This window comes from Podarcis cretensis (genome assembly GCF_951804945.1).
Source record: "Podarcis cretensis genome assembly, chromosome: 8".
Taxonomy (NCBI): domain Eukaryota; kingdom Metazoa; phylum Chordata; class Lepidosauria; order Squamata; family Lacertidae; genus Podarcis; species Podarcis cretensis.
In genome coordinates, this window is record NC_137177.1 from 80,022,408 (window position 1) to 80,048,227 (window position 25,820).

Genomic DNA, 25,820 nt, shown 5'->3' on the forward strand with positions numbered 1-25,820 from the left:
AAGGTTAAAACCAGCACCTTAAACCTGATCTTGTACTCCATCGGGAGCCAATGCAGTTGGTAAAGCACTGGATGAATGTGATCCCATGGCAAGGACTCCGTAAGGAGCCTCGGCGCGGCATTCTGCACCCGCTGGAGTTTCTGGGTCAGTCTCAAGGGCAGCCCCGCGTAGAGTGAGTTACAATAATCAGCCAATGAAGGGTGGTATACAAATTTAATAATAAAATATCCATAGCAGGGCTGCTGTTAGGAAACATGTGGAGAGCCCAGTATCGCTGGGACCTTGTTTCTTTCCCTTGTGGGCCATCTTTCATGTAAGCGGCAGCAACACTCTCTTAAACAGCCAGATTTCTTTTACTGGGAGAAGAGGAAGTGCAGTTCAGCCATCCAAGAGGAAGCTTTAAACTGGAAATTGTCTTGCGGTGGAAGTCCCCCCACCCCAATTTTGGATTTATGGACACACGATGTAGTCTCTCTCTCTCCCTCCCTCCCTCCCTCTCTCTTTCTCTCCCCCTGCCTTTCCTTGGCATGCTGTGTTGATAACGTATGCGGATCTCATTAAGCCCACTCAGCTCAGCTTACCCGCAAAACTCCCAGCCCAAGTTGCAGCGAGAAAATCCATTCCCCCCTCGGTGCCATTGAGATAAACTATGCTTGGCTCTCCGCTAACGAAACGTCGGCAGAATAAACGTAGCTCTGGGCAGGGTTCCTTTGCCATGGCTGTTTTCCCTTTTAAGGTGAAGATGTTGCTCTATAAACAAATCAAGTCCACACAAAAAAGAAAATCAAAGCTTCAGAGAACTATTAGGAGAAAAAGGAGAGAGGAGTGCAACGTTAGCAAACTTCTTTCTTCACCACCCTAAGGCCTAGATTCCTACTGTGAGAGAGGGAGAGGGAGAGGTTGTTAGGCCAGCGCAAGACAAGGGCCAAAGGCATTCCCAATTTCCTTTGTTTATTAAGTTTATATCCCACTTTCTCCATACCCTGCAAGTGTCCCGATTTTAAAGGACAGTCCCAGAAACACAGAAGCCATCCTGGTTGCTGATTTGATCCCAGAATGTCCTGGTTTTCCTTTTTTCCTCCCCTGCACATCTCGAAAAACAAATGGGGGGTGTAAATTAAGACTTACACTGTCTACTCAAAAGTAAGTCCCACTGTATTCAATGGAGCTTGCTCCCAAGTAACTGTGCAGCCTTACACTACAATCTGAAGCCTTTTTACTCAGAACTAAGTCCCACTGTCTCGTGCAGGGGTCGGAAAACTAAGGCTGGATCAGGCCCAATTGCCTGCTAGATCCGGCCCGCAAATGGTTCCGCAATCGCCGCTTGGATTGATGTGGTCGCCATTTTCCCCCCATTTTTTTTTTCGGGCACCATTTTTTTTTGCATTCCCCCCCCTCCCTCTCCACTGAGGTGTCTCCTCCCTCCTCCCTCCCTCTTCCTGGCTTATCCCCACCCTGCATAGGAAGGGGGCTGGGCTTTGGTAGGAAGCCTCGCCACCCGCCAGTCAGCCTCCCCCCATGGCCACGCTGTGGGCTGGAGCTTGGCATGCCTGCTAGCCCTGCACCTGGTGCCCAGGAAAGCTGGCCCAAAAAGGAGAGGCGCCACCACCACCACTGGCTCCAAACCACAGGCAGAGCAGTGGAGGAGATAGGCAGTGTGGTGTAGTGGTTAAGAATGGTAGGCTCGTAATCTGGGGAACCGGGTTTGCTTCCCCGCTCCTCCACATGCAGCTGCTGGGTGGCCTTGGGCTAGTCACACTTCTCTGAAGTCTCTCAGCCTCACTCACCTCACAGAGTGTTTGTTGTGAGGGAAGAAGGGAAAGGAGAATGTTAGCTGCTTTGAAACTCCTTTGGGTAGTGATAAAGCGAGATATCAAATCCAAACTCTGCTTCTTTTTCTTCAGGGGGAGGGGAGGGGCTGGGGAGAGAGAAGCCCCCTCCGCCGCATGCACATCTATGCACTAGGTCTGGGGGACGGTGAACCGACCCCCTCCCAAAAAAGTTTGCTGACCCCTGGTCTAGTGTAAGGAACCAGAGGGAATGGCAACAAAAAGTTAGAGAATGAAGTGCTTCTGTGTGGTTGGTGGTGGAAGGCAGAGATCCCCCTTCACAAACCACATTCCTGCAGGAAGGCCACTTAGAAAGAAGCACCCAGGCCCCACAGGATCAGTGATTAGCCAAATGATGAAACTCGCCCATAGGAGGCAGTGATGGCCCCCAATCTAGAGGGCTTTAAAAGAGGATTAGACAAATTCATGGAGGAGGAGAGGGCTATTGATGGCTATTAGCCAGGATTGCTAAAAAGCAGAGACATCACCTTGCCGACAAAGGCCCATATAGGTAAAGCTACTGTTTTCCCAGTAGTGATGTATGGAAGTGAGAGCTGGACCATCAAGAAGGCTGATCGCCGAAGAATCTATGCTTTTGAATTATGGTGCTGGAGGGGACTCTTGAGAGTCCCATGGACTGCAAGAAGATCAAACCTCTCCATTCTGAAGGAAATCAGCCCTGAGTGCTCACTAGAAGGACAGATCGTGAAGCTGAGGCTCCAATACTTTGGCCACCTCATGAGAAGAGAAGACTCCCTGGAAAAGACTCTGATGCTGGGAAAGATGGAGGGCACAAGGAGAAGGGGATGACAGAGGATGAGATGTTTGGACAGTGTTCTTGAAGCTACCAGCATGAGTTTGACTAAACTGCGGGAGGCAGTGGAAGACAGGAGTGCCTGGCATGCTCTGGTCCATGGGGTCACGAAGAGTCAGACATGACTAAACGACTAAACAACAAGCCAGGATTGCTATTCTCTGCCTCCACAGTTGGAGCAGCAATGCTTCTGAATACCAGTTGCTAGAAGCCACAAAAGGGGAGAGGGCTCTTGTGCTCGTGTTTCCCACAGGCATCTGGTTAGCCACTGTGAGAACAGGATGCTAGACAAGATGGATCATTGGCCTGATGCAGCAGCCTCTTCTTATGGACCGATTCAGGCCCTGCAGTCAGAATCTGACAGGGTCCTTCTTTGTGTGCCTCCTCCACGAAAGGTCCGGCAACATGAGAACAGGCCTTTTCTGTGGTGGCCCCCCACTTGTGGAATGCACTCCCCAAGGAGGCTTGCCTAGCTCCTTTGTTGCATACAGTGGTGCCTCGCAAGACGAAAAGAATCCGTTCCGCGAGTCTCTTCGTCTTGCGGTTTTTTCGTCTTGCGAAGCAACCCTATTAGCGGTTTAGCGGATTAGCGCTATTAGCAGCTTAGCGGCTATTAGTGGCAAAGCGGCTAAGCGGCTATTAGCGGCTTAGTGGCTTAGACAAAGGGGGGGAGCGAAAAAAATTGCAAGACTCGCAAGACGTTTTCGTCTTGCGAAGCAAGCCCATAGAGAAATTCGTCTTGCGAAGCGCCTCGAAAAACGGAAAACCCTTTCATCTAGCGGGTTTTTCGTCTTGCGAGGCATTCGTCTTGCGGGGCACCACTGTATCTTTAAGTGTCAGGGAAAAACACTTCTCCCAGGCCTTAGGCCAATGAAACAATCTATGGCTTTTTAAATGCATCTGGGGGAGGGGATATGCTGATTTCGCTGTTGTTATGTTACATTATGGATAGCTCAGTTGGTTAGAGAATGGTGCTGATAACACCAAGGTCTCGGGTTCGATCCCCCTATGAGACAGCTGCATATTACTGTATTGTAGGGGGTTGGACTAAATGATCATCAGCCTCACTTCCAACCCTACAGTTCTATGACTGTGTTATGTATTTTGTGTTTTTATGCTGTAAACTGTCCTGGGATCTTTGGAAAAGGGCAGTATATAAATTTAATAAACGGCAATGCATAATTATTAGTACGGGCCCCCTTTGGCCTGATCCAGCCCCACTGGGCTCTCCTGATGTTCTTCTGCAATGAAAGCCATTGCAGCATGGTGGCAACTCGCTCCCCTCGGGAGAGATGAGGTTGCCTTGAAATGGAGGAACAGAGTCGAGAAGAACCCCCTTGGTGCACAGCCGGCAGGAACCTGTCCTCCATCCCAACGGGTCACTGGAACTCTGCCACCGATGCAACGAGGTGTTAGTAATGAACTGCGCAGCGCAGCTAATTATAACAACATTAACTCGGGAGTGCCATAATTGCCAGCCAAGAGCTCCTTCGCTTCGGAGATTGGGGCATGTTGCCTGTTTGTTTGTTTTTAGCAGGATGTGACCCTGCGTGTCATTTCCATCCTCCTTGATGAGGGTCTTTACCCCCCCTCTCCTCCCCCTCCCCAAATTGCCAACCTTTCCAGCACGTTGAATCCGAGTGGCTCATCTTGTCCAATCTGCGTTTCTTATTCAACCATCCTTTGATCTCCCCCATCTCTGGATGTGTTCATCCCAAGGAATGATTTTATGATTGCATCTGCCTTGGAAGCCGAGAGGAGAAGGGGATGGGGTGGTAGGGCTGGTTGGAAGCTCTTAATGGCTTTTTAAAGGCTTTGGAGGGGAAGAGTTCAACACCCACTAAATGGAGCAATAAAGCCTTCTCGGCTCTGCAACGAGACATGCTCCGATTCCGGCAAACCAACTCCCTTCTTCCTGCCTTCCTTCACCAGAATCTCATCTCCGCCTTCATCTGGTGGATTAATTGGCCACGGCCAGAGATGCCTGGATCAACCCAACATATTTAAATCAGATACAGTGGCTGATTTGCATCCCATGGAGCTGGGAGCAGGGACCGAAAAAACGCCAGCTGTTTTGAAAACCTCACAGGCCTTGCCAAAAAGGAGGAGAAGGGATAAACAGGAGTTGCATTTTAGCTGCAAAAGGCTTGAGACACACAAGGGTACACCAGCTTTCCTGGTGCGGCTGTTGAATGAGGTGCTGTGATGTCATGAAATGTCCTTGCAGACATTCTGGCTGCTTGAAGAGAGAATGCCCATGGCAGCCTGACGACAAATGCACTTTTTCAGTGCATTCTTCCATAAAGCATTGATTTTCCCCCACATGCATCTTTTCTCTAACAAAATCATAAAATCATAGAATCATAGTGTTCCGATTTTTCCAGCCGCTTCAGGAGAATCGTCTTGGGCCAGTTTGCTGTGGAAAGAAGACAGAACAAAATTCTCTAGCCCATCCTCAGCTGTGGCTCAGATTCAAAGGAGTAACTTTCAAAGTAGCTGAAGTAACACACACCATCCACAGCTCTGAGTTTGCAAGGCTAACTTAGAGTGGGTGGGGGTGTGCAAGAGGCTGTCTAGCGACGGGTGTTGCTTTGATCTGACAACTTATTGAGATCAGACTTCCAAAGGGAGAAAGAGAGAGAGGCTGTAGCTCAGTAGGAAAGCGTACGATTTGCATGAAGAACACTTGAAATTTCAATCACTGGTAGTGCCTCTTCAGTGAAAGACTTATGGGGGGGGGGGTGAGGACACACACCCCTTTGCCTTCAGTCCTCAGATGTTGTTGGACTTCAACCCCCATCATCCCCAACCAGCTTAAGCAGTCATACAGGGATGACAGCAGTTGCAACTCAATAATAGCTAGGGCACCGAAACTGGAAGGATAGACAATTTCAGATGTCCGACAAGGAGAACAGGTTGTTCACAGATCAGTGAAACACCAGCTAACTTATAGTTTGTTTCTTTATTAAGGAAGCAAAAACAGAGAACACACTGAGACGTCTAAGGATTGCTCCTGTCTAGATGAAGCAGTTGCCCGGACTGGCTTGTAGCTCCCCCTTCACTCCCTTCCCTTCTGTGTCAAGCCCCTCCCTCTGTCTGCAGCAAGCCCCAAGGGACCCTCTCTGTTTCTGCCTGGCTTTCTGCTCGCTAACATGCAATAAATGCCTTTTTCTGGGAGTGAGAGGGGACTTGCAGGCTATCAGCAGAGAAGCTGTTGGTGTGGCTCTGTGGTGGAGCTGCAAATTCTGGTTCCTGTCTCTGCCCTGAGCTGGGGCACCTGCCTGTTTCCTCCTCTTCATCATCCTCCAAGCTCCCAGCCTCCCCTCCTTTGGGGTGTGACCAGTTTCCCACCACCAGGATCCAGGATCCAAATACTCTCCCTCTCTGCTTTCCCAGGGAGGATCTTGGTCAGGCGGCTTCCACCACTCCTCCTCATCCAGCCAGTCCCTGACATCAGACTAGATGGACTTGGTCATCTGGCTTAGTTTGAGGTCAACTCTTCAGGAAGGGCAAAGACCCCCTGACCTGACTCACAGCCCATGGGGAAACCTGTGACCTTCCAAACATTCAGCCTCAGCCAGCATCACCAGTGGTGGTGGAGGAGGAGAGTTGTAAATGAAGAACATCAAGGATTAGAGGGCACAGGTTCCCCATCCCTGAATTAACTAAAAACAGAGTTGTGATGGGACAGAAGAGGCAAGTGGTGGTCTGGGTCAGGAATGGGGAGCCTGTGGCCTTCCAGATGTAGCTGGACTCCTGACTTCCATCAGTCAGTGTGGTCACCAGTTGGGGATGATGGGAGTCAGAATCTAACAGCTTCCACAAGGCCACAGTTCTCCATCCCTGCATTGAAAGAAGGCAGAGCTAAGATGGTGCAGCTGGAGGCAGTAAAGCCAAGAGAGTCTAGTTCAGGTATGGGGGGCTTGTGGCCTTCCAGATGTTACTGAAGTCCAACTCCCATCAGACCCAGCCAACATGGAGAAAGATCAGGGATGGTGGAAGCTGAAGTCCAGCAACATCTAAATAACTGCAGGTTCTCAATCCCAGCATTAAAATAAGAAAAGTGTTATGATGGAAGCTGCTAGGGGCAATGAGAGCAAGCGATGGTCTGGTTCAGGGATAAGGAACTTGTGTTTCCCAAATGTCACTGGACTCTGACACTCACCAGCATGGCCAACAGTTAGTGATATTGATGGGAATTGTGGTCCAATAACATTTGAGAGGGCACAGGTTCCCCATTCCATTTTTTTAAGTTTGAAGTCTCCAGCGCCAAAGCTGGCCTGTTCACAAAGGCCTGGTGGACTAATGGAATGGGAGTTGGGAGGGAGAGAGAATCCTGAGCTCCAAAACTTTTCAGCTGAAGCTCTGTTCCCCCACAAATGCTAGGTGGTTGGTTGCTGGCGGTTAGTCCTGCTGTGGTGAGCATCTGTCCCCATCCCTGATCCACCAGTGGCCTTGGTTCCTCCACCTCTTCCCCCTGTGCCTCTTCCCCCCTCCTTCCAATAACACAATTACTTACCCTTCTGAAGCGCTGTCAGTGTTGGTAAACTCCAGCTGCTAAACTGCATTACACAGATCTCTCCTTAAAACCTTCTGCAGTTTATTAATAGTTTATTGATCCCTGGGCCCCATCGCCAGTGAAAAAAAGAAGCCTCGTTCCAGCCCCCCCTGACATATCTCTCTCTCCCCCTCCCTCGGTTATCTGAATACTGACTACTAACCAGACAGCCGATCGATGGTACTCAATTCCCAGGGAAAAAAATGTTCTCCTGCCTACTTAATCCACTTTAGCAAGGAGGCAGCTCTGTGGGGAGGTAAGATTACAGGAGGGAGGCAGGAATAATGTCAAGTGAAGGCCAATGAAATTCATGGCTCAAGTTTTCAGCGATGGCCCACACAAGGGGAGGAAAGTGGAATGGCGTCTCCCCTTGGGGAAGCGCCCCAAAAATACTTAGGAACGTATGACCCAGTGTGCATCAGCTGTGAAAAAGGGTTAAATCCCACGCTAGAGATTGTTAGAAAAGGAACTGTGGATGAAACTACCAATATCATAATGGCATTACAAATCTATTGTGCGACCCCTGTTGGGAATATTATGTCCAGCTCTGGGTAAAAGGTAAAGGTAAAGGGACCCCTGACCATTAGGTCCAGTCGTGGCCGACTCTGGGCTTAGGGCTCTCATCTTGCTTTATTGGCCGAGGGAGCCGGCGTACAGCTTCCGGGTCATGTGGCCAGCATGACTAAGCCGCTTCTGGCGAACCAGAGCAGCGCACGGAAACAGCGTTTACCTTCCCGCCAGAGTGGTACCTATTTATCTATTTGCACTTTGACGTGCTTTCGAACTGCTAGGTTGGCAGGAGCTGGGACCAAGCAACGGGAGCTCACCCCGTCGCGGTGCCTCACCTCAAAAAGGATATCGCAGAGTTGGGGGGGGGGTTGGAAAAGGGCATCCAAAAGGATCAGGGGGGTGGAGGAAAGGTTGCGGCATTTGGGACGTTTTAGTTCAGAAAAAAGGTCAGTAAGAGGGGATGTGATAGGTAAATTCATAAATAAATTGATGGCTACTAGCCACAATGGTTATTCTCTGCCTCTACAGCTGGAGGCAGCCATCCTTCTGAATCCCAGTTGCTGGAAAGCACAGGAGGTGAAAGAGAGCTCTTGTGCTTGAATCTGCTTAAGGGCTTCCCAGAATGGGCATTTGGTTGGTGTGAGAGCTGGATGTTGGAATAATGGGCCATTGGCCTGATCCAGCAAGCTCTTCTCAAGTTCTTATGAAAAGTTCTGCAGATCTGATCAAAGGCCCATCTAGTCCAGCATCATGTTTTCATGCAGACTGTGGTGTACAGTCTAAAAATGCTATGGTTAAGACCTTGGAAGGTGGTGGACTCTCCTTCATTGTCTACACCGACTGGCATCAGCCCTCCAGATCTTCAAGCAGGAGACATTCCCAGTCCTACCTGAGGACTGGACCTGGGGGACCTTCTGCATGCAACACAGATGCTCTACCCGGGGCCATATCCCTTCATTATCAAGGTTTTCAAGCTTTACACCCTGGCCAACAGCTTCTCCCTCCTCCTCTTCCTCTGTTCTCTCTCCCAGTTCTGCCCAATATATTTCTGGTCTCCTTAGCCCTCTCTCACCCTGTGCCAAGAAAGCCACCAGTTCCCTCTTCTTGTGAGGTTGTAATTGGAGTTCTGCATCTGCCCTCCTGAAACCTCGGCCTCCCCAGCATGCCAGCATCCTTTGATTAACTCATAATATCAGGGGCCCACCAGAAGCCCTATCCCATCAATCTGTCTTTTTCCAACCAAAGAGCCCTTCATGATTGCTGTCCGTGGAGGCTCGTTCTTTAGCTCCCGTTCCAAATTGGACTCTGCGACAAGGTAGGGACACTTTGATTTTCTGTTGCTCTCCCCTTGATGGCCTTCTCTGCCCCCCCCCCCACTACCTCTTCCCCTCCCCTCTCTTCAGACCAGTTTTTAATTTAAAGTTATGTCACATGATGAATTTAATACTGGAGCAGAGAAGTGTCAGGCGCCAGAGCATCGAGGTGAAGAGAGATCAATGCTTCTCTCAGCTTAACCCCTGCTCCCAACTTCCACAGAGAATTCTCTTGCATCCAAGAGTTTGCCCTAATTTCTCGCTCTCTCTTCTCTTTGCATTCAGAAGCCTGCAAGAGAGTTTCTTTCTCTGTCTCTCTCTTTTGCAAATGTTACTTGGTGAAACAGTTGCAGGTGGAGGTGGAGACGAAGAAGGGCCATGGGGGAAGAAAAGGATGTGTCTCGTGGGGGGGGGGGACTTTCGTGTTGCATGCAGAAAGTCCCGGGTTCAATCCACAACAACATTTCCCTGCAGGGCTGGGAACATCTATTGCCTGAAATCCTGGAAAGCTGATGCCAGTCTGTGTAGAGAACAGCAAGCTGTTGGCTGGGGTGGAGAGCTTGAAAATTGTGCACTGATACCTTGACAATGAAGACAATCCAATCCACTTTCTGGCTTACTGCAATCATGATATCGTGAGCACAGCTGCGGGGGGGGGGGGGGGGAGGAAAGAGCATCTCTTGTGTTCACATCCTAAGACATTGTTGTTGTTGTTTAGTCGTTTAGTTGTGTCCGACTGTTCATGACACCCTGGACCAGAGCACGCCAGGCACTCCTGTCTTCCACTGCCTCCTGCAGTTTGGTCAAACTCATGCTTGTAGCTTCGAGAACGCTGTCCCACCATCTCATCCTCTGTCGTCCCCTTCTCCTTGTGCCCTCCATCTTTCCCAACATCAGGGTCTTTTCCAGGGAGTCTTCTCTTCTCATGAGGTGGCCAAAGTATTGGAGCCTCAGCTTCAGGATCTGTCCTTCCAGTGAGCACTCAGGGCTGATTTCCTCCAGAATGGATAGGTTTCATATTCTTGGGCCAGGGATGTGGGTCATAATATACAATTTGAGGATTGGGAGAAATTATGGAAGGAGGGTCTGAAATTCACTGCTTGTGTGACGTTGAAAAAGAATACGATGAAGATGTTCTATAGATGGTATATGACACCGGTAAAACTGGCGAAAATGTATAAGACATGTAATAGGTGTTGGAAGTGTAGGGATAAAGAGGGTACTTTCTACCACATGTGGTGGGAATGTAAGAAAGTGAAAGACTTCTGGGAAAAAATATATAATGAGTTAAAGAAGATCTTAAAATACACATTTGTAAAGAAGCCAGAAGTCTTTCTGTTAGGGATAGTAGGAAATGAGATAAAAAGGAAAGATTGTAAATTTTATCGATATGCAATCACAGCTGCAAGAGTGTTACTGGCCCAGAAATGGAAACAGCAAGAAATACCGACCGTGGAAGAGTGGAGAATGAAATTGTTAGATTACGCAGAGTTAGATAAATTGACAGGGAAGATCAGATACTCAAGAGACCAAAAGTTCATCGAGGACTGGGGGAAATTTGTGGAATATCTGGAATATTTAAGTGAAGGACAGATGACGCTTAAGGGATTTAAAGAAGCTCTGTAAAAAAGTAAGAAATATTGTCTAAAGGGAATAGGAAAAAAAGAGATAAACAATGTCAATATAAATTTGAGAAATGTGTAATTAAAATTATGACTATGGATGATTTACGGGACAGCTGAGGGAAGTCCAAAAGAGAAATAAGTTATGAAAATGATGTGAATTAATGTATTTTGTTTTGTTTTGTTTGCTGATGTTGATTAATAAAAATTATATGATAAAAAAACAAACAAACAAAGAAGGTTTCATCTTCTTGCAGTCCATGGGACTCTCAAGAGTCTCCTCCAGCACCATAATTCAAAAGCATCAATTCTTCGGCGATCAGCCTTCTTGATGGTCCAGCTCTCACTTCCATACATCACTACTGGGAAAAACATAACTTTAACTATACGGACCTTTGTTGGCAAGGTGATTCTCTGCTTTTTAAGATGCTGTCTAGGTTTGTCGTTGCAGGATCAGGCAAAAGACCTATCTAATTGGGTACTGGGAAAACCATAGCTTTCACTATACGGACCTTTGTTTTTTTAATTTTTTTATTCAAAATTATAACAAGACATATTATCCACAAACATATCATCCTTGTTCCCCCCCATTTTTCCCCAACTTTCCCCCAACTTCCCTCAGTTCCAGTCTTTTTCTAAGAATGCTGTTTTCTGCATGTTATAGATCCTCAAACTATTTAGCTGATTATTATCAATAAAAAGTTTGTGACTGTTTATTCACTATATGGACCTTTGTTGGCAAGGTGATGTCTCTGCTTTTTAAGATGCTGTCTAGGTTTTTCATTGCTTTCCTCCCAAGAAGCAGGTGTCTTCCGCGACTGCTGTCACCATCTGCAGTGATCATGGAGCCCAGGAAAGTAAAATCTCTCACTGCCTCCATTTCTTCCCCTTCTATTTGCCAGGAGGTGATGGGACCAGTGGCCGTGATCTTATATTTTTTGATGTTGAGCTTCAGACCTTATTTTGCGCGCTCCTCTTTCACCCTCATTAAAAGGTTCTTTAATTCCTCCTCACTTTCTGCCATCAAGCTTGTGTCATCTGCATATCTGAGGTTGTTACAATGTAGAATTAGCTGCTGCTTTACTGTGCATTGGATGCAAGCTTTCGGCTTCAACCGAATCAGGTTCATGCAGCTGCAGATCACTTCGAATCGAGTCGGATTGATCCAGCGTGATCTGTGACTGTCAGTGAGTGTGGCATCAGGCAAGAGGGAGAAGCAGGCAGGATGCAAAAATGGCCGAGATCTTCAGGACTAAGTGTGCATCTTCCCAGGAGAAGCTAGACCTAAGCCACGTCTCTCCTTCCTGCCTGACATCTCAACATGCAGGATCAGTACCTCTGCTCAACAGTCGTTGAGGGGAAGCATTGATCCTGCAGGGTGTGGGTGCCCCTTTGCGAGCAACTCCTCCTGCTTAGCAACTGCTCCCTTGTGCTCAGAGAAGCCACTCTGAGCAGCAACCAGCACCCCTAACATTTAAGAGGAATTTTGAGAATTTAAATACCCCTTTATAAAGCCAGGGACGCGGGTGGCACTGTGGTCTAAACCACAGAGCCTAGGACTTGCCAATCAGAAGGTCGGCGGTTTGAATCCCCGCAACGGGGTGAGCTCCCGTTGCTCGGTCCCTGCTCCTGCCAACCTAGCAGTTCGAAAAAACGTCAAAGTGCAAGTAGATAAATAGGTACCACTCGGGTGGGAAGGTAAACGGCGTTTCCATGCGCTGCTCCGGTTTGCCAGAAGCAGCTTAGTCATGCTGGCCACATGACCCGGAAGCTGTACGCCAGCTCCCTTGGCCAGTAAAGCAAGATGAGCACCGCAACCCCAGAGTCGGCCACAACTGGACCTAATGATCAGGGGTCCCTTTACCTCTACCTTAAAAAGCCAAAAAGCCAGCCCTGCACTCAACTTGTTTCAGGGATGGATCTGAGGTAGGGTGGATGAACCCCAGGGTTGGCACAGGGTAAATCACCCTCCTCTGGGGACCACAGGGCAGATCGGAATGTCCGTGCATAGCCCTATAATTTGCACTGTCTCTTCTCATCTTTGTCTTTCCCTCTTCTTTGTAATTCCAGGCTCCCTGAAGTCCGTATCTCAGACAATGGCCCCTATGAGTGCCACGTGGGGATTTACGACAGAGCAACGCGTGAGAAAGTGGTGCTAGCATCTGGAAACATCTTCCTCAATGTGATGTGTAAGTGCTGAACCCTTTTCTTAACAACTCACTAGACACACTATTTATAGGATCGTAGAACTGTAGAGTTGAGAGGGTTATCTCGTCCGCCGCCCGGCAATGCAGGAATCACAGCTTAAGCATCCACAGCAGATGTTCACCCAACATCTGCTTGAAAACCTCCAAGGAAGGAGAGCCCACCAGCTTCCAAGGGAGACCACCCCACTGTTGAACAACCCTTACCCTCCTAAAGTTCTTCCAAATATTTAGTTGTAATCTCCTTTCTTGTCATTTGAATCTACTGGCTTGGGTCCCCACCCTCTGGAGCAGGAGAAAACAAGCTTGCTCCATCTTCCATGGACCAGCCCTTCAGATGCTTGAAGATGGCTCTCCTATTACTTCTCCATTGTCTCAGGCAGAATAGAGAGATGCTATTACTTCCCTTGATCTGGACACGAGACTTCTGTTGATTTGGACTAGAATTGCATTTGCTGTTTGGTTTATAGTAATAATGATTTAATAATTTATTATTTATACCCTGCCCATCTGGCTGAGTTTCCCCAGCCACTCCCAAACGAGTGTTAAAAACAATACAGTATTAAATATTAAAAACTTCCTTCAGAAATATATATGTTTAGTTTCTGCTGCTGCTGAATCACACTGTTGACTTGTGTTTAGTGCTATGAACTTGTAGATCCTTTTCGCATGCACCGCTGTCAAGCCCAGGGGGTTCCTCCATCCTCCATCTGTGTATCTGACTATTCCTGCCTAAGCACAGAACCTTATGTTTGTCCCTACTGAAATCCACTTTGTTAGTTTTGGCCCGGCTCTCAAACCTCTTAAAGTCACCTTCCAGTTTGCCAATCCCCTCCTTGAACCATGGCATGGCCAGAAAAATGACTCCAGGCAGGACAGAGTGGTGTGGTGACTTCCCTTAATCTGGCAACTGCATGCAGCTATATATGAAAGGGCAATGCCTTCCTACAGGCACAGGTTTAACCTCCCTACGTTAATGGTGCCAGTGCGCCGTGCCACGGGTCCAAACGCCTGTTTAAAAATAAACATAAGTTCACCGCAGAAGCACACACCACAATACAAACACCAGCTGTCCCTTGCAGCCCTGATCCAGACCTCGTACCACAGGGAGGCTGCCGGATGGCGACGGAGTCAGCAGGTTCTGTTGTCTGTAGCCAAGAGGCCGAGCCTCCATCTTTGTCGCTTGCTCCAAGCATGTGTGTGTGTGTTTGTGTGTGTGCTATTTCAGGGAGGAGGAGGACGGGTGGCTGAGCGAGATCTGTGCCAGGGAGCAGCATGGAACAGATGTTGCGATTTATATTTACTGAGCGTGGCTCCGTTTGCAGCGGAGGAACCCGGAGTTGACAAATGAGCTTCTCTGTCATTGGAGGGGGGGCGGAAGGCTGCGCTCAGACCAGCTGCTACCACGTTTCATGCAGTTGCCTGTCTTTTGAAATCTTCTCAGGCCTGGAACGGTGCAGCAAGCATGTCCTACCGCCTCCCCCCCTCCCTCCCCTCTCTTCGAATCAGCAACCCTTATAACGAGGGACATTAAAAAAAAAAATCCTACATGAAGATCAGTCAAGGACGAAAGACCTGGAAATAAGGAACATAAGCAGAGGCCTGTTGTTGTGGTTGTTGTGGTTGTTTAGTCATTTAGTCATAGAATCATAGAGTTGGAAGAGACCACAAGGGCCATCGAGTCCAACCCCCTGCCAAGCAGGAAACACCATCAGAGCACTCCTGACATATGGTTGTCAAGCCTCTGCTTAAAGACCTCCAAAGAAGGAGACTCCACCACACACCTTGGCAGCAAATTCCACTGTCGAACAGCTCTTACTGTCAGGAAGTTCTTCCTAATGTTTAGGTGGAATCTTTTTTCTTGTAGTTTGGATTCATTGCTCCGTGTCCGCTTCTCTGGAGCAGCAGAAAACAACCTTTCTCCCTCCTCTATGTGACATCCTTTTATATATTTGAACATGGCTATCATATCACCCCTTAACCTCCTCTTCTCCAGGCTAAACATGCCCAGCTCCCTTAGCCGTTCTTCATAAGGCATCGTTTCCAGGCCTTTGACCATTTTGGTTGCCCTCCTCTGGACACGTTCCAGTTTGTCAGTGTCCTTCTTGAACTGTGGTGCCCAGAACTGGACACAGTACTCCAGGTGAGGTCTGACCAGAGCAGAATACAGTGGCACTATTACTTCCCTTGATCTAGATGCAATACTCCTATTGATGCAGCCCAGAATTGCATTGGCTTTTTTAGCTGCTGCGTCACACTGTTGGCTCATGTCAAGTTTGTGGTCAACCAAGACTCCTAGATCCTTTTCACATGTACTGCTCTCAAGCCAGGTGTCACCCATCTTGTATTTGTGCCTCTCATTTTTTTTGCCCAAGTGCAATACTTTACATTTCTCCCTATTAAAATTCATCTTTTTTGTTTTGGCCCAGTTCTCTAATCTGTCAAGGTCGTTTTGAAGTGTGATCCTGTCCTCTGGGGTGTTAGCCACCCCTCCCAGTTTGGTATCATCTGCAAATTTGATCAGGATGCCCTTGAGTCCATCATCCAAGTCGTTGATAAAGATGTTGAATAAGACCGGGCCCAAGACAGAACCCTGTGGCACCCCACTAGTCACTCTTCTCCAGGATGAAGAGGAACCATTGATGAGCACCCTTTGGGTTCGGTCAGTCAGCCAGTTACAAATCCACTGAGTGGTAGCATAGTCAAGACCGCATTTTACCAGCTTCTTTACAAGAATATCATGGGGCACCTTGTCAAATGCCTTGCTGAAATCAAGGTAGGCTACATCCACTGTGTTCCCTTCATCTACCAGGCTTGTAATTCTGTCAAAAAACGAGATCAGGTTAGTCTGACACGACTTATTTTTCAGAAATCCATGCTGACTATTGGTGATCACAGTATTCCTTTCTAGGTGCTCACAGACTGTTTGCTTAATGATCTGCTCCAGAATCTTTCCTGGTATTGATGTCAGACTGACTGGGCGGTAATTATTTGGGTCCTCTCTTTTCCCCTTTTTGAAAATAGGGACAACATTTGCCTTCCTCCAGTCTGCCGGGACTTCGCCTGTTCTCCAGGAATTCTCAAAGATGACTGCCAGTGGTTCTGAGATCACATCTGCCAGTTCTTTTAATACTCTTGGATGCAGTTCATCTGGCCCTGGAGACTTGAATACATCTAAACTAGCAAAGTATTCTTGTACTATCTCCTTAGTTATTCTGGGCTGTGTTTCCTCTGCTGAATCATTTGCTCCAAATTCTTCAGGTCGGGCATTGTTTTCTTTATCGGAGAAGACTGAGGCAAAGAAGGCATTGAGGAGTTCAGCCCTTTCTGTGTCCCCTGTTTGCATTTCACCATCTTCTCCTCTGAGTGACCCCACTGTTTCTTTGTTCTTCCTTTTGCTACGAACATACCCATAAAAGCCTTTTTTGTTGCTTTTAACCTCTCTAGCAAGCCTGAGTTCATTCTGTGCTTTAGCTTTTCTGACTTTGTGTCTACATGTGCTGGCTATTTGTTTGAATTCCTCTTTGGTGGTTTCCCCCCTTTTCCATTTTTTGTACACATCCTTTTTTAATCTTAACTCAGTTAAAAGTTCTTTAGATAGCCACCCTGGCTTCTTTAGGCACCTTCCATGTTTCCGTCTCATTGGTATTGCCTGAAGTTGTGCTTTTACTATCTCCCTCTTAACAAACTCCCAGCCATCATGAACTCCCTTTCCTTTTAGTATTACTGTCCATGGGATCTCACCCAGCACTTCCCTAAGTTTTATGAAGTCGGCTTTCTTAAAGTCAAGAAATTGAGTCCTAGTATGCTTGGTTGCTCCTTTCCGCTGCTCAGAAGAGCATGATCACTCGCGCCTAATGATCCTTCCACTTCTACCCCACTAACCAGGTCATCAACATTGGTTAGGACCAGATCTAAAATGGCTGTTCCTCTTGTTGCTTCTCCCACTTTCTGGACAACGAAGTTGTCTGCAAGGCCAGTGAGGAATCTGTTTGACCTTATGCTCTTGGCTGAGTTTGACATCCAGCAAATATCCGGGTAATTGAAGTCCCCCATTACTACTATCTCCCTTCCTTTTGCATGCTTGGCCATCTGTTCCAGGAAGGCATCATCTATGTCCTCCGTTTGGCTTGGGGATCTATAGTAAACTCCCACAATGAGGTCCCTGTTATTCATCTCTCCCTTAATTTTTACCCAAATGCTCTCACTTTGGCTTTGAGGTTCTAAATCTTGGATCTCTTCACAGGTATACACATCCCTGACATATAACGCCACTCCTCCTCCTTTCTTGTCTGGTCTGTTTCTCTGAAATAGATTGTAACCCTCCATTATTACATTCCAGTCGTGGGACTTATCCCACCAGGTTTCAGTGATGCCTATTATGTCATATTTAGTTTGCTGTACCAAGAGCTCAAGCTCATCTTGTTTATTACCCATGCTTTGCGCATTAGTGTACAGACATTGAAGTCCATTAATCATTCCCCCGTGTCTCTTATTTAAGGATTTTTTCCTCCCAGCACTAGGTCTGCGTGCTGTTTGCTCCATTTGGTCTATGACATTTGGATGATCATCTTCATCAATTGATAGACTCCTACCTTCAGGAGCACTGTCTTCCTCCCCCACATTAGTCAGTTTAAAGCCCTCCTGATGAGGTTTCTGAGATTTTTGGCAAAAACATTCCTCCCAACCGTTGTGAGGTGCAGCCCATCGCTTGCCAGAAGTCCATCTTCAAGAAACTGCAGTCCGTGATCTAAGAATCCAAACCGTTCCTGTTTACACCATTTGCGAAGCCAGCTGTTCACTTCCACTATTTTTCTCTCTCTCCCTGGGCCACGTCGTTCAACTGGGAGGACAGATGAGATGACAATTTGTGCATTTAATTGCTTCAATTTCCTGCCCAGAGCCTCATATTCTCTTTTGATCTTCTGGAGGCTATTGCTTGCAGTGTCATTGGTTCCCACATGAACCAAGAGGAAGGGGTATTTGTCAGTGGGTTTTATGATTCCTTGTAGTCGTTCAGTTACATCTTGGATCTTAGCCCCGGGGAGACAGCACACTTCCCGAGACATTTTGTCAGGCCCACAGATCACTGCTTCTGTTCCCCTCAGTAGGGAATCCCCTGTCACCACTACACGCCTCCTCTTAGGTTTGGTCGGGGTTCTTCCGTGATCTGTCCGTTCCAAGGTCGCCTGCACATTCTCTGAGGACTGACTTTGCTGCTCGTCTTCATATACCTGATCGACTGTAACGAGGGAGAGATCCTCAAATGGAGTCTGCTCTTCGTCTTCCATTCTAGGGGAGAGGACCTCAAAGCGATTGTGTATTTCTAAACAATCAGAGCGAACCCTGGGCCTCCTACTTCTTTGAGTCACGTTTCTCCATATATCTGGCTCCTGTGTTGGTGAACTAGCCTCCTTCTCAGGGGAGTCCCCTGTCTCCTCCTTGGTGGAGACGGTGTGCTCTGTTGCTTCCAAGAAGAGCTCCAGCTCTCTAATTCTTTGGAGCGTAGCCACACGTTCCTCCAGTTGCTGGACTTTGTCTTTTAAGAGGGCAATCAACATGCAATTGCTGCAGGTAAAGCTGCCTGCAACCTTTGGCAAGATGGCAAACATTGTGCAGGAACCGCAGGCGACTGCAGCTGTTCCCTCACTCTCCATCTTGAGAACGTGTCGTTGGGGCTGGCTACAGTGGTCCTCCATCATAAGAAGCGTGCAGACAGGACAAGTAACTCCCCCCCAAAAAAACCCTAGGTCTCCCCCAACAAACGTTTGAGACTAGCTCCCCTAAATCTAAAGATAGATCAAATTGCTCCTCCCACAGCTAATCACCTACCTCAACAGAAACCCTGCCCCCTCTGACCTTTGCACAGGGAGAGCAGCTAATCAGCCACAAGAAACACACACAGGAGAAAACCCTTTTTGCTCCTTCTTCAGCCGCTGCCCTACAAGCTCTGATAAGCTCCTCCCACAGCTAATCACCTACCTCAACAGAAGCCCTGCCCCCTCTGACCTTTGCACAGGGAGAGCAGCTAATCAGCCACAAGAAACACACACAGGAGAAAACCCTTTTTGCTCCTTCTTCAGCCGCTGCCCTACAAGCTCTGTATGTCCAACTCTTTGTGGCCCCCTGGACCAGAGCATATCAGGCACTCCTGTCTTCCACTGCCTCCCCCAGTTTGATCAAACTCATGCTGGTAACTTCGAGAACACTGTCCAACCATCTCGTCCTCTGTCGTCCCCTTCTCCTTGTGCCCTCCATCTTTCCCAACATCAGGGTCTTTTCCAGGGAATCTTCTCTTCTCATAGGTGGCCAAAGTCTTGGAGCCTCAGCTTCAGGATCTGTCCTTCCAGTGAGCACTCAGGGCTGATTTCCTCCAGAATGGAGAGGTTTGATCTTCTTGCAGTCCATGGGACTCTCAAGAGTCTCCTCCAGCACCACAATTCAAAAGCATCAATTCATTGGCGATCAGCCTTCTTTATGGTCCAGCTCTCACTTCCATACATCACTACTGGGAAAACCATAACTTTAACTATACAGTGGTGCCCCGCAAGACAAATGCCTCGCAAGACGGAAAACTCGCTAGACGAAAGAGTTTTCCGTTTTGGAGGTGCTTCGCAAAACGAATTTCCTATGGGCTTGCTTCGCAAGACGAAAATGTCTTGCGAGTTCCTGCGGGGTTTTTTTCCTCCCCCCCCCCCTTTTTCTAAGCCGCTAAGCCGCTTATCTGCTTATCCGCTAAGCCGATAAGCCGCTAAACCGCTAATAGCGCTAATCCGCTAAGCCGTCAATGGGCTTGCTTTGCAAGACGAAAAAACCGCTAGATGAAGAGACTCGCGGAACGGATTCTTTTCGTCTTGTGGGGCACCACTGTACGGACCTTTGTTGGCAAGGTGATTCTCTGCTTTTTAAGATGCTGTCTAGGTTTGTCATTGCAAGATCAGGCAAAAGACCTATCTAATTGGGTATCTTGTTTCCTGCAGTAGCCATTCAAGTGGCTCCATGAAGGCCATGGGCCAGGCAGGAGAACCACAGCCCTCCCTCCCCACTCTGTTAAACATAAGAACAAGATCATAGTCATCATTTTTATTAGTATGCCACCTTTCCACAGTTTTAAAAAAATACTGAAGGCGGCTTACAGCATAACAAGATTTACATAATTACAAAAGTCATTAACAATAAATAAACCACATAAAAAAAAATACACAGCCAAATGGGAAACAATTTCCACATAAATCAAAATCTAAAACTAAGAATACAGCATCAATATCACAGTTTAAAATGACATACCGTATTTTTCGCTCCATAAGATGCACCTGATCATAAGACGCACCTAGTTTTTAGAGGAGGAAAGGGGGAAAGCCCTGTTTCTGGCGGGATCAGCTCAAAGTTGTGCAGCTTCTTTTGCAGAGGGGAAAAGCCCCGGTTTTTTTGAGGATCAGCTCAGAGTTGTGCAGCTTCTTTTGCAAAGGGGGAAAGCCGCGTTTTTTGAGGTTCAACTCGCAGTTGTGCATCTTCTTTTGCAAAGGGGGAAAGCCCCTTTTTTTGAGGATCAGCTCAAATTTGTTGAGCTTGCTTTGCAAAGGAGGAAAATCCTGTTTTTATGGGGTTCAACTCACCGTTCTGCAGCTTCTTTAGGAAAGGAAAGGGAGCCGTTTCTACAGTTTCCAGACAGATAATCTCATCAGCCAGTCCCATGTCGCTGGGGAAACAAACAGCCTCCATCTGCAGAACATTCAACAATGGAGGCCTGGGCAAGGGGCTGTGGCCAGAAAGGGAGCCAGCGATCGACCACACGTTCATTCCATAGGATGCACAGACATTTCCCCTTCCTTTTTAGGAGGAAAAAATGTGTCTTATGGAGCGAAAAATACGGTAGATAAAAAATAACAGCAATTTAAACAAAAAACAAAAACTAAACTAAATGGAGCCCTCTCTGCCCAGCGGCAGCAGTGGCAGCAGTCCTTTATAGAGCCCATCAGGTGGTACCTAACCCCAGTCAAGCTGGCAAAAATTTACCATCTGCCCGATAATAAATGTTGGAAATGCAAAGAGATTGAGGGCACATTCTTTCACCTTTGGTGGACGTGCCCTAGGATTAAGGCCTTCTGGGAGATGATTTATAATGAAATGAAAAAGGTATTTAAATATACCTTCCAGAAGAAACCAGAGGCCTTTCTCCGGGGCATGGTCGGCCAATTGGTGCAAAGGGAGGATAGAACCTTTTTTATGTACGCTACAACAGCAGCAAGAATACTCATCGCAAAGTTTTGGAAGACACAAGAATTACCCACCTGAGAAGAATGCCAGACGAAAGTGATGGACTATATGGGATTGGCTGAGATGACTGGCAGAATCCGGGACCAAGGAGAAGAGTCGGTGGAAGAAGATTGGAAAAAATTTAAAGTATATCTTCAAAAATATTGTAAAATTAAGGACTGTTAGAAAGATGTTGGAAAAAGAAAATTAGGTGGTTTTGGTAGAAATGACATAAAGGACTAAGTAAAAATGAGTTGATGAAATTGATGAAAGAGAGGACGTTAAATTACAATATATTATATTAAATTATTTAAATGAAAATAAGGTTGGAAGGATTTGCTGAAATAACGATTTGAATTGGAATACAAAATTGGGAGGTGAGAGGAGGTCAAGGAAACAAGTAAAGGAAGAAAGTTATGTAAAGATTTAATCAGTTCTTTTTATTTTTAAAGTGAATGTATTTTTCTTTTTTTTCTTTTTTTTTCTTTTTTCAGTCGTTGTTGTACTTTTCTTTTTGTGTTTTGTATTGCTCTTTTTTCTCTTTGTAACTCTTAAATTCTGAATAAATATTATTATAAAAAAATAGAGAGAGAGAGCCCATCAGGCCCCGCCCTGGGCCAGGTGGTAAGTGGCAGGATTGGGGCCCTCAGGCGCTGAGCAGGGGAGTTCTCCTGGCCTTGTCCAATATCCTGTATTCACAGCAGCCAATCAGATGCCTGTGGGTGAGACCTGGAAGGCTGTTCCATGGTCATGGGGATGGGATCTGTGGTCTGGGGCTGTACTGGATTGAATGGGATGCTCTCTCATGACACAAGAACTCATGGCCATCCAAAAAAGCCGAATATGGAAAGATTTGGAGAGATAAAAGAAAGGACTTACTCACCTAGTGGATTCACCTAGTTCAACTGTGGAACTCACTCCTGTGGGAAGCACTGATGTCCACCAACCGAGGTGGCTTTAAAAGAGGATTAGACAAATTAATGTTTACCAGCTCCATCTGGTATGCAGGCTGAGACCCTATCTGCCCTCGGACTGTCTCGCCAGAGTGGTGCATGCTCTGGTTATCTCCCACTTGGACTACTGCAATGTGCTCTGTGTGGGGCTACCTTTGAAGGTGACCCGGAAATTACAACTAATCCAGAATGTGGCAGCTAGACTGGTGACTGGGAACAGCCACCGAGACCACACAACACCGGTCTTGAAAGACCTACATTGGCTCCCAGTACGGTTCCAAGCACAATTCAAAGTGTTGGTGCTGACCTTTAAAGCCCTAAACGGCCTTGGCCTAATATACCTGAAGGAGCATCTCCACCCCCATCGTTCTGCCCGGACACTGAGGTCCAGCACCGAGGGCCTTCTGGTGGTTCCCTCACTGCGAGAAGCCAAGTCACAGGGAACCAGGCAGAGGGCCTTCTCGGTAGTGGCGCCCGCCCTGTGAAATGCCCTCCTACCAGATGTCAAAGAGAACAACAACTACCAGACTTTTAGACGACATCTGAAGGCAGCCCTGTTTGGGGAAGCTTTTAATGTTTGATGCATTACTGGATTTTAATATTGTGTTGGAAGCTGCCCAGAGTGGCTGGGGAAACCCAGTCAAGATGGGTGGGGTATAAATAATAAATAATAAATTATTATTATTATTATTATTATTATTATTATTACTACTACTACTACTACTAATGGAGGAGAAGAGGGCTATTGATGGCTACTAGCCACAGCGGCTGTGCTCTGCTTCCACAGTTGAAGGCAGCAATGCTTCTGAACACCAGTTGCTGGAGACCACAGGCGAGGAGAGAGAGCACTCTTGTGCTTGAATCTTGCATGTTCTGTAGGCTTCTCATTGGGGTATCTGGTTGGCCACTGTGACAACAGGATGCTGGACTAGATGGGCCCTTGGCCTGATCCACCTTATGTTCTTTTTTTAATGTTTATTTATGCATTTTCGATTTTAAAGTTTCTTCTTATGTTCTTAAGTCCCAGGTTTGTGAGCCTCCCCATCTGAGAGGGATGTGTAGGGGAGATGGGGGGTTTGGGGGGAGGAGGAGGAGAGGAGGACTAGCTCACAGATTGTATGTAATTGGGGTGATGTGGGATGCATCCCAAGCCCTGGGCTTTCAAATATGAAATCAGCTTCTTAAGGAGCATTTTCTCTCGAGCGGATGACCCTTCCGTTTCTCGAGGTCTTTAAGAAAAGCCCAGTGCAGTGCGCAGTGGTATCCATGGCGACCAGCCGCCGGGCTAAACACTCTTTCTCTTCCATTCCCCCCCCCCCACCTAACCCTTCTGTTGTTCTATTCTTCCCATTGTAGTAATTATATCTCTGGTCAGAGTCTTCTGACAGTTACTTACTAGCTGGGAAAACATCACTCTCCTTCACTGGTCTGTAATATTTAATGGTGGCTGTGCCTCAGGCCTCAGATCTCTCATGGGTGTACTTAAGGAGATGGCTGTGAATATGGTGCCCCCACCCCCGTCTAAGTCCAGAGAGAAGCACCCACCCCACCCCACCCCAAGGCAAGGCAAGGCACCTCAGAAATTTCAAGAGTTTCAGGACCACGGAGAGCTCAGAGTGAGCTGGTTGCTCTGACTGGGAGTGAACTGAGCTCATTGGAGAAAAAGGAGGGATATGCATGCAATATGGCTAGACAGACAGACAGACAGATATAGATTAACTTTCAGATGGCATTCAGAAGCACTCCTGCTTACCCATACTGAAAAATCTTGCTGCTGGCACCCCCCTGATCTTTGGATGGAAGGATGTTTTTCGCTGTAATTGCTTTTAGAATATTTCTTAATTGAAAATGCTTTTGGATGTTTTCACTTTTGGATGTTTTCATCAAAAAGTTAAAGCAATCACCAGTTTGTTGTTCTTTACATAAATTGATAAAGACACAGAGAATGAAGTTCCCGGCCAATTTGTGTTTAAGTACAAAGCTGACGTTTTCAAATATTTGTGTGTGTGTGTGTGTGTGTGTGTGTGTGTGTGTGTAAAGCAGTGACATCCTGAACCTAAAAAGGATCCAAAACTTGGGTCACAAAGGCTGCAGCCCTAACTGCACTTACAGTACCTGAGAGTCTAACCGCACTTACCTGAATCTAATAGGACCTTAAAACCTGCCCCCGTCTTTAAAGGGCTTTTTGTTGGTGTTTGTTTGTTTTTAACCACTGACGAACTGCATGGAGAGCACGCTCTCTAGTCCATCCTTACCTCCGAACTGAATCCTAATGGTAGTGCACCCCCCCAGCTTTCCCCTCCCAACACCCCAAATAGGAATGAATCCCTCCTCCACCTTTTTCCTTGATAGAAGGGGTGGGGGCCAATGTTCTCGATGCCCCTCCCCCTCCTTGTCCTCCCCTCCCCCTGCGCTGGGCATCTTGAGGCTCGCTTGCCGCACGGGCTTCTTCAGCAGTCCTGCTACTGCCACGGGGCAGGCAGGAGGGAGAAGGGCGTTGCGTAGCTTTGTGCGGCGCCGTCGCTGCCTCCTCTCCCAGGCAGGAAGCAAGAGAGCGTGGCTGGCTGTAGGAAGAGCCGCTGCTGCCACCACCCAGCATGCCCTTGCAGCTGTTCCCGGTCGGTCCTGTACTCCCGCTGCTGGGCGCCCCTGATGAGCGGGCACCTTGGCGCAGGGTGCCACTAACCCTAATTAAATTAAAAGGGAGGATTTATTGCAAACACAGACAGATAGCTGACAAAGCTTTCGGCATCATTACTCAAGATGACCCTTCTGAAGACCACTTCCGGCGTCGACAGAAGATATTGAACTTACAACCCTTACGTCTCTGCAGGCAGGCGAGAGCTGGCCGCTGCAGACTTCGGCTCTTCCTGACCTTGATGGGCAGGCTGATAAGGCAGTAGCTGAGAGCAGGCCAGAACTCAGCCAAAGCTCGCAGGAAGCACAAATAGGAGCAAATAGATTCCGAGACAACCTCTCAGAACAGGAAGAGGTTGGAGCTGATCCACTAAGTCCAAAGAGTCGGCGAATGGGAGGGCTGCTAGATTGGAAGCAAAACAAGAGATGTAAGCGTCATAAGTTCAATATCTTCTGTAGATGCCGGAAGGAGTCTTCAGAAGGGTCATCTTGAGTAATGATGCCGAAGGCTTTGTCAGAGCCGCCTGGAGCTATCTGTTTGTTTTTGCAATAAAACTTCCTTTTTAATTACCTACGCTTACTGTGTTATCAAGCTGGGAACCTGGACTCCTGACAGGTATATCTAGCACAACAGTATCTGCACTGACTAAAAGTGGCTCTGCCAGGGGCCCTCTCCTAGCCCTTCCTGGAACTATTGCATGGTCCATGAATCCCTGTGACCTTGATATGTTTGCCTGTGGTGTGTGAGGCTCAGAGACTGTGCATTGTAAATGAAGTGCACACTCTAGGTATGCACAGAGACATGGCCTTTGCATTGCTAGGATTTAGAGCTCTGGAACTGAAAGCAAGGTCTAACCTGCCTTTACTCTGGGTAGAAACAAATGCCCCAATATGAACTCTGCCATTACAAATGTGGGGAGGGAGGGAGGAAAGTGGGTTGTTGGCTGTTTTGTATTATTGGGGGTCGGGAAGCAGGTGGGTCTTTTGCCAAGTAAGATGCATATCTAAGGGGGCACTGGCTGTTTAAAAATAAGCCATGTACATGACCTTTAGAGACAGGAACAAGTCTCTGTCTCCCACATGGCTTCTTCAGTAAAAGTCTTCAACCTTGTAGAAAGACATGG

At 47.4% G+C, this 25,820-nt stretch overlaps 1 protein-coding gene across 1 annotated transcript in view; it reads left to right on the forward strand.

Moving 5' to 3' along the window:
* The window catches only part of IGSF21 (immunoglobin superfamily member 21), a 239,830-nt gene that overhangs the window by 166,539 nt on the left and 47,471 nt on the right, over positions 1-25,820 (forward strand). The window contains 1 exon segment of the mRNA XM_079987073.1: positions 12,717-12,835. Coding sequence (XP_079843199.1) covers positions 12,717-12,835 — 119 coding nt within the window.